This window comes from Triticum dicoccoides, chromosome 5B (assembly GCF_002162155.2).
Source record: "Triticum dicoccoides isolate Atlit2015 ecotype Zavitan chromosome 5B, WEW_v2.0, whole genome shotgun sequence".
Classification (NCBI taxonomy): Eukaryota; Viridiplantae; Streptophyta; class Magnoliopsida; order Poales; family Poaceae; genus Triticum; species Triticum dicoccoides.
The window spans coordinates 19,987,005-19,999,020 of NC_041389.1; the positions used below are offsets into that span (position 1 = coordinate 19,987,005).

Here is a 12,016-nt window from a genome sequence, read left to right on the forward strand (position 1 = left end):
AGATCAGGGTGGCAAACACCCATGTTTGCTACACTGACACGTTTGGGGCCGGCATATTGCATTCGATTGGGTTCAGTTTTTTGACTAGCCAATGATCGGACCATTCACCCGAGGGTATAGAAGGGATTTGAGGCGCCCGGGCATAGATGCTCTATGAGAGAGATGAGAGAAGAGAGGATAGAACCGTGGATGGAATCCATGGTACGCGTGTGAAGCCTAGGATGCAGCTGTCATCGTTATTGTGTACTCCCTCTGGTCATTTTTACTCTGCATATTAGGTTTGTCTGAAGTCAATCTCATTCAACTTTGACCAAGTTTATATAAAAAATTATTGACATTTACATAACAACATCAACATCATTAGATTCATCTCAGAATATATTTTCATATTATATTTATTAGATATGATAGATGCTAATAATTTCTAATATAAATTTGGTCAAACTTAGTTAAGTTTGACTTTCGGCAAATCCAATGTGCAGAGTAAAAAGGACTGGAGGGAGTATATCCGGCTGGAAGGAATTAGATTCCAATATAAAAAGACCGAACCTTATTTGTATATTTATTATTAAAGAAAAACGTCTGGGTGGGAATCACAAGGAAAAGATAGGCATAGATAAAGCTTTGGGTGGTCCACGTCAAATGAGTGAAAATGTAGGATGGCAAGAGATATTTTCGGAGGCGAGGCAGAGTAAACGGCCGCGTGCGTGGTCACCGTCGGAGGTGTCTGGATACAAATGGACGCTAGCGCTCTTCCATCGACGCGGAAGGTGATATGTGTTGGCGCTTTATGGAAAAGGCTCGAATTTGGTACTGCTTTTTCCAACCGGGCCGAACCCCTTTCCATCAAAGTCAAACTTCGTACTGCTACCACAGGAAATATCAACATTTTTTCAGTTTTGATCTGATCTGTTGCCGAATCTTCTCAGTTCCGGCCGCATGATACTCGGCGAAAACAACGCTATGGAGAATCCTCCGAGCCATTCTGTCTCCGGCTGGCCTGCTCACACGTAGTATAGCTTTGAAGCGTGGGAAGCGTGGTGTGCTCACAATTCACAAAGCACAGTCCTCTCCAACTCCCAAGACTCCCGGCGGGCACAACCATCGACGGCATCTTTGTCCGCGACGCACCGATCGAGGCTCCTCCCACGGTGAGATTTGATATTCTTTGAATTTTCTCTCTGTCTCTGTCTCTCTCGTCCCTAGTATGGCTGAAGTACAACTTCTCACCGCAAAAAAAAGTCCTTTGAGCGTCCCTAGTATGGCTTCCGCTTCATAGACCAACTCCTTCGTGTACGAATCATTAAGCAGGTGTATGAGAACTGAGCGTATCTCAATTGGCAAGGCGTGGAAGTTCACAACCAGTCCACCAGGCTAGTCTAGTCTGGGTTGGTCTCCTTTTTTTATAAAGCAGGTGTATGCTTCCTTCGAATCCCGGTTGTGAAATCTTGGCTACCACTTCAGAATTCCAATGCTAAGATGCTGCTGGTGCTATGACACCGCGGGACGGCAGTACAGCCACTCATCGACGCCCGCGAGATTTTCCCTGCTGACTCCTGGTCCTCACAAACTGTAATACTAATAAATTCCATGTGTATGTGCGATAATTGCTTCAGTTTTCTTGATAAGTTAAAAAAACACATCTTCTATATCTAAATAGCTAGCGCACCAACCTATTTCTTACAAACATCCAGATAATTCATCTACAAAAAACCTGGACACACTACAGGAAAAGTAATTAACGCGAGTATGACAAATACTCAATGAAACCCATTTAAACCCGGGCTTACTGTAAGCCGAGTGTTGCACCCAACTTAGGCCTCTCGGCTTACATTAGACCGGCTTATTCCATGTAATCCGAGATCAACTTCACGGGTACTCGGTTTACATGTAAGCCGAGATCAAAATAGCGGCTCTCACGGCCGGCCGGTGCTAACGGCGGCGCCACATGGCACCTCATATAAGCCGAGTGTCCAGTTAAGCCGAGCGTCGAAGCACATCCACGATGTACACGTAAGCCGAGTGTCCATGTTAGCAGAAGGCACAAACTCAACATATTTCTTGTGCAATGGAGCTCCCAGATACTGACACATGTTAGTTGTAAGCCGAGAGCGTGCTAACGACACTCGGCTTATAAAGGCAGTCCCATCAGATCCTGGGAGCTCCGAGAAGCTGACACGTGTTAGTTGTAAGCCGAGAGCGTGCTAACGACACTCGGCTTATAAAGAAACTAGGCAGTCCCATCAGATCCCGGGAGCTCCCGGTGCCTGCCATGTGGAGCTGCCACCACCAGCTCCGCTGCCCTGTCATGCAAGACCACTGCAACACCACCACGACATGAAGATGCCGCCAGACCAATGAAGGATAGAAGGCCCCTCCAGCCACCCTCAAAACGAACCGTTGGCAGGAAGGTGGCCCGGCCAAACTGCACCGTTAAGAGGAGGGTCGCCAGCAGCCGCCAGCCACGCTCCAGCCAACCCAGCGCTCCATGGGGGACCAAGGCCTCTGACATGACCCATCTGGCATCTCTAGATTTCGGCGTCGGCAAGGCCAGGAAGCCTCCTGCCTCCCTTCCAGAATTACCCCAGCCACCAGCAGGCAGCAGCCAGCCAACGGCACCACATGCGCTAAGCTGCCAACACTTCACCACAAGTCGCCACCAGCCACAACTCCCAGCCATCAAGTAGAGGAGGAGGAACTCATCTGTTAGCACCCAGGTAGTAATCTCACGATCTATTACACTTTGCTCACGAATTCGAGTATCTGGGTAGCGATTACAAGGAGTGGTACATGAATGGAAAGGGGGTCGGGAGAGGAACAGGGAGCCGCCGCCGCCGGGTGCCGTGATCCACTGGATGGTTTGGCCTTCTGTGTGTGTGCCCTTAAGTAGTTGGTGCCTCTGCTTGGTCATGCCCACTCTGGGCCTTGGTTCCTTGGGTTGGGCTTCCTTCGCCTCGTGGGTCAGCCCACGCCCGAGGCCGTATGCTCGACGCGGGAAGGGCCTAGGGTTGGAGTGGGCCTGACATCCCCTCCTTCTTGAGAAGAGGCTTGACCCCAAGCCTCAGTCGTCGGAAAACGTGCTTGCAGCTCCTTCTTGTCTTCCCAGGTGTCGCCGATCTTGGCTTGATCCGACCAATGCACCAGGATCTGTTCCACCATGGCCCCTTGCGCTTCCAGCGAGTGTTGAGGATGGCTCGAGGCACCGCTGGCACATCAGAGAGTACAGGAGGGCTGGTTCGACTGGCGTACCTGGGAGCACCGCGCGGCGCAGCATGGAGACATGAAAAACCGGATGGATCGTGGCTTGCGGGGGAAGTTCCAGCTTATACGCCACTTCATTGATCTTGCTGATGATAGGAAAAGGACCGTAGAACCGGAACGAGAGCTTGTGATTAGCCCGTTTTGCCACTGACGTCTGGACATAAGGCTGTAGTTTCAGGAACACCATATCCCCCACTTCCAAACTGCGTTCAGAACGCTTACGGTTAGCTTGTTGTTTCATGCGGAGCCGAGCACGCTGCAAGTGCTGCTGCAGCAGGTCCTGAATGACAGCGCGCTCGTCCAACCAAGACTGAAGTGATGGTACCGAGCACGTTGTAGTAGTTGTGATTCCCCAATGTCGAGGTTCATGCCCAAACATGGCCTTGAAGGGAGTCATGCCAATGGAAGAATGGGGCGAAGAATTGTACCAGAATTGAGCAAGGGGCAGCCAATGACTCTAGCGCTTGGGACAAGCATGGGTGAAACAACGAAGAAAGGTTTCGAGGCATTGGTTCACTCGCTCCGATTGCCCGTCAGTTTGAGGGTGATTGGCGGTGCTGAAACGAAGTTCAGTGCCAGCGTAGCGAAAAAGTTCTTGCCAGAAATGACTCGTGAAAACCGGATCCCGATCAGAAGCGATGGCATGGGAAACCCATGAATTGGGTAGATGCGCTGCATGAACAGTTGAGCCACGCGAGAAGCGGTGTACAGGTGGGCAAGAGGCAGAAAATGAGCGAACTTAGTCATCCGGTCGACTAAAACCCAGATGCAGTTGTGCTGACCTGATTGCGGCAATCCATCGATGAAGTCCATTGTTATCATATCCCACGAAGCCCGTGGAACAGGAAGAGGTTGCAGCAGCCCTGGTGATGCCACTCTCTCTGTCTTGGCTTGTTGGCATATCTGACAACACTTGACATATTGCTCGATGTGTGTCTTCATCTTGGGCCAAGCGAACAACCTGCGGATACGCTTGTAAGTCACCGGGAATCTAGAGTGTCCTCCGACGGGGCTGTCATGGAAAGCTGCCATAATCTTCTGCTGTAGCTCTGTGCTGCCTCCCAGCCATATGCGATCTCTGAAACGGATGATGCCCTGCGCCAGGGTGAAGCGCTTTTTGGGATCAGGTCTGATTGCTAGCTGTTCCAACAGTTTCTGAGACTCCGGATTGCAGTTGTAGCTTGCGAGTACATCTTCCAACCACGCTGGTTGACAAGTGGAGATCCCAAACAGTGCCTCTGCCTTGGGCAGCTGAGAAAGAGCATCCACGGCCCCGTTCTCTAATCCTTTGTTGTAGACGATACGGTACTGCAACCCGAGGAGTTTAGTAAAGGCTCGCTGCTGCCATGGGGTGACCAGCCTTTTCTCTTGTAAGTGCACCAAGCTGCGTTGGCCAATCTTGATAAAGAATTTTGCTGACTTCAAGTAAGGCCGCCATTGATCGACTGTCGCGATGATTGCGAGGTACTCCTTCTCATAAGTGGACAGTCCTTGGTACAGATGCTGCAGATGCTCATCTTCACTTTCCATTGGTCGCGCCGGAGCAAACTGAACACCTGCTGCAGATGTTGAACATGATCTTGTAGTGTTTTGCTGAAGACAAGGATGTCGTCGAAGAACGCCAGCACACACTCTCTGATAAGGGGATGTAAGGTTTCTGTCATTCCCCCATTGAAGGTGCCCGGGGCTCCAGCCAACCCGAACGAGACCACCAAGAACTCAAAATGACCTGTATGAGTTTGAAAGGCCGTCTTGTACTCCTCCCCCTCTGCCAGGCGAATCTGGTGGTAGCCTGCACATAAATCTAGTTTTGAGAACCAGTGAGCACCATGTAACTCGTCCAGTAGCTCCTCGACCACCGGCACCGGGTACTTGCCAACCACTGTCATAGCGTTCAAGTGGCAGTAATCGATGCAAAGCCGCCATGTTTCGTCTTTCTTCTTGACCAGGATCACTAGTGACGAGAAGGGACTGTGACTCTTCTGGATGACGCCTTGATCCAACAGCTCCTTAACTTGCTTCTCAATCTCTGACTTGTGCTCTGGTTTGTAACGGTAAGGCCTCAGATTCACTGGTTGCGCTCCCGGCATGAGTGGAATGCGGTGATCACACGCACGCCTTGGTGGTAACCCTTTTGTCTCCTCAAAGATGTCCTTGAATTGATCAATCACTGCCTGAACGTTGCCTGGGGTTGGGGTGAAGATCTCATCTGATTCGCAGACCTGGTACAGCTGTACGACCTGTGCCACTTCTCCCTGACGTTGCATGCATTGCAGTTGCAGACTGTTGATCTCCGTGCAGCTCGTAACCCCCTCGATCTGGTCCTGAAGGTGCACTGTCCCTGTCGAAGTGGTGATCCATAGCTTCTTGCCGCGCCAATCCACATTCATGGGGCTGTGCCCTTCGAGCCAGTCCATGCCCAAAATGGCATCATAAACCCCCAAACGGAAGGATTTTCATGTCTGTGCTGAGCTCCTGCTCCTGGATGGACCAGCGGCACTTGGGTATGTGCGACACATAATAGAGCTCCCCCCTATCAGCCACCTTGACTCGACAAGGACGGTTGAGCTGGACAACTCCGGACAGCGAGGCTGCCAACTGCGCGTCGATGAAGGAGGTTGAACTGCCGGAATCAACCAAGAGAAGGATAGCGCGGCCTTGGAGCCATGCTTGGAGTTTAACGGCCTTCGGACGGGTGCCCCCGTGAGAGCTTGCCGTGAGATTGCCATCACTGTTTCGGTTGGGCCGCTTGGAATCTCCTCGCTCCCCTCCATGCCGAAGAGCTCCAGCAGCTCTTCGACAACATGGAGCTGCACGCTCGTGGGGCAAGTATGGTCCTGCTCCCAACGCTTGCCACATTTAAAGCAAAGGCCACGTGCTCACCGGTACTCGCGCAGCGCCTTGATCTTGGAATTGTCGCCGCGGTTGGTGTCGTTGGTCCGGCGCTCGGGTGCGGCTGGTGTCGTAGGAGGCCGCTCCTGTGGAGGAGGGGGCGGGAGTGGCATGGGAACACCCGTGTGCGCTCGCGTCGCCAGGTCCGCTGCCCGAGCCATGGTGGGTTGACGAGGCCATTCCCAGGTGCCGCCGTCTGCCACTTCTTCTTGTAGTAGTGCTAGTGCACACGCCGTGTCCATATCAGGCGGTCGTTGCACCAGCACAATCGCCCTTATATCCGCCCGAAGCCCCTCCACAAAATGAGTGAGGTAATAATAAGGGTGAATTGAATCAGAATAAGCTGACAAATGACTGATAATTTGCTCAAATCGTTCGATGTAATCTGCCACTGTAGTTGTTTGTGCAAGCGTGTAAAATTGGCAGATGAGGAGTTGATGGCGATCTCTGCCAAAACGGGTGCACAACAAGGAAGAAAATGATTCCCAGTCGAATTCAGAGAGTTTCTTCTGAATCGACTGCAGCCACACTGCGGCCGTGCCCGAGAAGTTGAGCGTGGCCATGGGAACCCAGAAATTTTCCTGAATCGCAAACATGTGAAAGTACTGCTCGCACAGCGTCTTCCAGAGGCGTGGATTCTCGCCAGAAAATTGGGGAAACACAATGGATGGGTGCGTCTGGCCGATCCCTGCGAGCAACTGGCTCGCATGAGCATAAGGAGAAGGCAGAGTTGCAGGGGACAGGAGAGCGCACTGACCGTTGGCCGGGGTGGACACCGACGCGAACGCCGGTGCCAGACCCCGCGGTAGGATGTCGATGCCGTGGCCGATCGGCCCTGATGCGACGCCGCCCTCCGGACCCTTGTTGTCGTCCGTCGGGTCGCGCAGGGGAGCGATTGTCGGGGCAGCCTTGGGCGCGGGCGCCTGCTCCTCCTCTGCCGTGGGTCGTGCGTGTTGGAGCTCGGCGACCGCGGTGGAGAGCCGATCGACGCACCGCTCTAGCTCCGGATGCCAGGCGACGAGATCCTCCAACTTGGCGGCCGTCGAACGGATATCCGCGTGGATTCCGTCCAGCGAGGAAGTCAACTTGTCGAAATATTCCTTGAAGGTGGGATCCATGGCGCCGATTCGATCTCTGATCGATTTTTGCCGCCGCGTCTCGATGAGGTGCGCCAGCCTCAAATCCAAGGCTCTGAATACCAGATGTTAGCACCCAGGTAATAATCTCACGATCTATTACACTTTGCTCATGAATTCGAGTATCTGGGTAGCGATTACAAGGAGTGGTACATGAATGGAAAGGGGATCGGGAGAGGAACAGGGAGCCGCCGCCGCCGGGTGCCATGATCCACTGGATGGTTTGGCCTTCTGTGCGTGTGCCCTTAAGTAGTTGGTGCCTCTGCTTGATCACGCCCACTCTGGGCCTTGGTTCCGCGAGTTGGGCTTCCTTCGCCTCGCGGGTCGGCCCACGCCCGAGGCCGTATGCTCGACGCGGGAAGGGCCTGGGGTTGGAGTGGGCCTGACATCATCGACCACCACTACTGCGCCGCCACCCCCACTAGCCGACGGCCATGGTAGGGGCGGCCTCCCGCAGCACGGGACGCCCACGGGCCGCTCCACCTGAGACCGGATCTGGCCGCATCGCCGCAAACAACAGCGGCCGTCGTCCCAACCCGACGCAAGTACTGCCACCACGCCGCCCGCCACACCGTCGCCACGATGACATTACCGATTGCTCCGGAGCGCCGCCGCGCACGTCATCCAACGCGGCGTCCATGCATGCTCGATCTGGCCCGCACCCCACCTCCGGAGCTTGGAGACAAAACATCCCTGTCGTCGCCTGCGCCGACCGGGCTTCGCCCGGCCGCGCCCTCTGGCAGCGGCAAGGGAGGAGGGAGAGGGGAGGGGGAAACCCAGCGGCGGCTAGGGTTAGCCTCCCGGTCGCTCGTGGGAACGACACAGGAGGGAGAGGGCAAAAGGGTGTATGGCAGCTGTCACTGCTTGGCAGTTGGCACACAAGCGATGGTACAGATGAGCAGTACAACACTATCTCCTTGCAACCTGTGATTTTCATGTAGTTACACCTGCATATAACCAAACCAGTGACTAATATGAAACGACTTGTATATCTCGGTGAGCTCGTTCATAAACCAGTGACTAATATGAAACAACTTGTATATTTCAGGACTTCAGTTGTGATTATTTACAGTTGTTCATTGATTAGTTGATTTCTGCATGGAGCAGGTCGTAGTGCTGTTGTAGTGCTAGGGGTGGTGTTGCTGCGCTCGGCACCTATGTAACCTGCCTTGTGTGTGTGCGTATGTTGTGTTGGCGTGCGTTTGTACTTGGCCATGGTTGATCATTGCTTTATATATAAAGCGGGGCGAAAGCCTTTTTCAGTAAGTTTGGAAATAAATCAGTGGGTGGGGATGTGAATTGATGTGAGATGTGATGTTTGGGCAAATAAAATTGAAAATAAATCAGTGGGGTTATTACATTTATAATTTTTCAAACAAAAATATGATTAGTTCCAATATTACAGAAGGAGGAGATGTATTGTCGGGCAACTAAAATTGGAAATAAATATGTCGGATGGGGTGGAATGAAGGAGAGAGAAAACCCTAGAGGCGAGGAAGCGAACGACCTATTCCCCTTTATTTGTATAGATAGGGGGAATTGAGCCTAGCTCAGATGGTTAGGTTCGTTGTGGTGAAATCAGTCCATCAGGGTCCTGCTAGACTTGGCACATGTTCTCACATTTTTATCGATTTTCGGCTCATTCTCTCGAAGGTTCTCATATGGGTAGGGTGTGCATTCATAGAGGAGAGTGTATGTGTGTATGTATGAGTGTCTGCGCTTATACTGTGTTCAAATGAATAGTGTCGACGGGGCGACAAATAGACGATTTCGGGAGATGAGATTTCGAGCACTAACGTGTGGGAGAGGAGGACGACCTAGGAACGGACGTCAGAAAAATACCATGAGTTGGGGATAGAAAATTTGGTATAAGAAATCAGAAACAAGAAATGAGAGGTGGGGTTCATTGGGAAAAGAATTGCTGTGGTGAGGATGGAGCAAGGGGTGCGGGGTGGAGAGAGACGAAACAAGGTACTAATTTCCCTTTAATAGTACAGATGTAACGTCTGGAAATGTTGATCGGTGAGAAGATGCTCGCTTTGAATTTTTCTTCATTGATTTCCTGAAGTTCTTGTTGTGTTACTGATTTGAAAATATTTCTGAGTTCTTAGAGAGGTAGGACGTGGAAGCTCTGCCGACATAGACTGCCATGGCGAACAATTTACAACATTTTGTCACTGTAATGCCAAGGGTCATTCCATTTCGGTCGTTACAAGAAATTACAAATAATTTTGCAGAGGAGCAAGTGGTTGGTCATGGTGGCTATGGTGAAGTTTACAAGGTACGATCAATACTTAGGTTCTCTATTTTTTTTAAATGATACAACTACAAGAAGCCCATGCTTAGCATATATGTCTTTGACAGGGGATATATGAGGGGGTAGAAATTGCTGTGAAAAAGCTTTATCTGATGCCATATCTTGGTGTTGCGTATAGCAAGCAATTTGACAATGAGCTTCTTAATCTTATGAGTGTCCAGCATCAAAATATTATCAAGTTAATTGGCTACTGCTATGAAGTATATAATAAAGTTACTTTGCTCGAAGAACGATATATTTATGTTGAGTCAGAACAAAGATTTCTCTGCTTCGAGTACATGCGCCGTGGAAGCCTTGACAAACATCTTTCTGGTATGGTCGTGGTTTACCTAGAGCATCATTTTGTGAAGTGTAAATATACATCTTGGTAATGCAGCTTTATGTTAACTTCTGCAGATGAATCCGGCGGACTTGATTGGCACACACGTTACAAAATAATCATGGGAGTTTCTGAGGGTTTAAATTTCCTTCATAATGGACTCAAAGATCCAGTTTACCATCTGGACTTAAAACCTGCAAACATATTATTGGATGAGAGCTGGATGCCAAAAATTTGTGATTTTGGTCTGTCAAGACTTGTTGCTTCAACAAAAAGTCATAACACAGTGGATCGTATAGGATCACAGTAAGTTGCACCTCTTGTGTTCGACTTATTTCATCAACGTTGTTACAAAAATATATTTACCATTGTGTACCTTGCAGTCCCTTCATGCCACCAGAATACATAGTAAGGGGCACAATATCCAAGAAGTATGATGTATTCAGCTTAGGTGTCACAATCATACAAATAATTGCAGGACCCCAAGGCTACTCCAAATATTCAGATATGTCTTCCCAAGAATTTACTGAGCTTGTAAGATAATATTATCTGATAAAGAATAATGCAATCTTTTACATATATAGTAAATGATATCAGCATATTGTGTATAGTACTTCATCATCAACTGTATAAATGCTATTCTGTAGGTACACATGAATTGGCGGGGAAGGATAGGGGGAACATCAACACATGTGGAAGAATATTGCCAGCAAGTCAAGAAATGCATCAAAATTGCATCAGATTGCGTGGAGCAAGACAAAGATAGAAGGCCCACTATAGAATATATCATGGAGACGTTGGAACATATTGAAACGGTGACTCACAGAACAGTAAAAGAAGAAGAAGAGCTGTTGGAACAGATAGAAACCCCGATTCACAGAGCAATAGAAGAAGAAAATGAAGGAGAACAAGAGCAGGAGAAGGTTTCCCAGTTTCTAATATTTATTTATTTACTCTTCATTGTTTTTGTCTTTCAAATTTTTTCTTGATTGGTTTGCAGTATGGGCCATGGGGAGGAAATGCTGGGACAGCTCATGACATTGAGGCGGCATCCCACCAGCTCCATAGCGTAACAATTCTTTGGGGCGATGTAATTGATTCATTTAAGTTTACATATAGCGATCATAGTGGGCATCAACACATTGTTGGTCCATGGGGTGGTACTGGTGGTACCTTCCAAACTACGGTGAGTGAATGAAATCGTAGAAACCTAATTTTTGCTCTTTGTCTACCCGGAACTGATGGGAGTGACCTATTTTTTCTGAGTTTTGTAATCTATGTCAGCCTTAAGTTATACTCCATATATATATATATAACCTATATATATATATATATATATATATATATATATATATATATATATATATACTCTTGTATCTAACTTGTTACCCTTTTTTATTCTCTTGTAGATCAAACTTGGACCACGGGAGTTCCTGACAGAAATTTCTGGAAAATTTGGACCATATTCATGTTCACAGTCCGATGTGATAACATCACTTAAGTTTGTCACCAATGAGGAAGAACATGGACCTTTTGGTCTGGCAGGACTGGCAGCAGGAGATCCTTTCCGCATCAAATTGGAAAGCAATTGGGCTATAGTTGGGTTTTTTGCACGTGCAGAGGGATTTGTTCATGCAATTGGTGTCTATGCGAGACCCAATCGTTCAACCTCTTGACGGAGAGGAACTGGCAGTGAGCTCCGAGCTGGAAGGAAGACAAGAGTAGTGGTGGTAGTAATAGTAGTGTATGAGGTCATACATTGCTTGTTGTTACTTACATCTTGTAGCCTGTACCACTACGTTCTTATGAATCGAGGAGGAACTCTATTCGAAGTTCCAAATGCAATTCGATGACAACTTTACTAGCTTCTTTGGGCATGCAGAATTGCATGTTTAGGAAGTTGGCGTGTCTATGCGCACCCATTCTAACCGTCACTTGTGCATACGAGTCCCATCCAAACGATTTTTCTCTCCTTTACGTGACACAGTCTTAAATTGTCGCCTTACCTGTGTGGGCGATAGAGGGCTCCATCCCACATGATCTAGATAAATCGTCGGCGGTAGCTTCTCTGGTCACACATGCGGGGCAGCT

At 49.4% G+C, this 12,016-nt stretch overlaps 1 protein-coding gene across 1 annotated transcript; it reads left to right on the plus strand.

Annotated features, from left to right (window-relative positions):
- The first annotated feature begins 944 nt into the window (after nt 1–944).
- On the plus strand, nt 945–11,789 carry LOC119307105 (probable serine/threonine-protein kinase PBL6). Its single transcript, XM_037583202.1, has 8 exons — nt 945–1,151; nt 9,401–9,570; nt 9,654–9,918; nt 10,003–10,231; nt 10,309–10,459; nt 10,573–10,848; nt 10,926–11,111; nt 11,335–11,789. Exons 2-8 carry the CDS (start codon nt 9,439–9,441, stop codon nt 11,599–11,601), a joined length of 1,506 nt encoding a protein of 501 aa, XP_037439099.1. The 5' UTR covers nt 945–1,151; nt 9,401–9,438; the 3' UTR covers nt 11,602–11,789.
- The last annotated feature ends 227 nt before the right edge of the window (nt 11,790–12,016 follow it).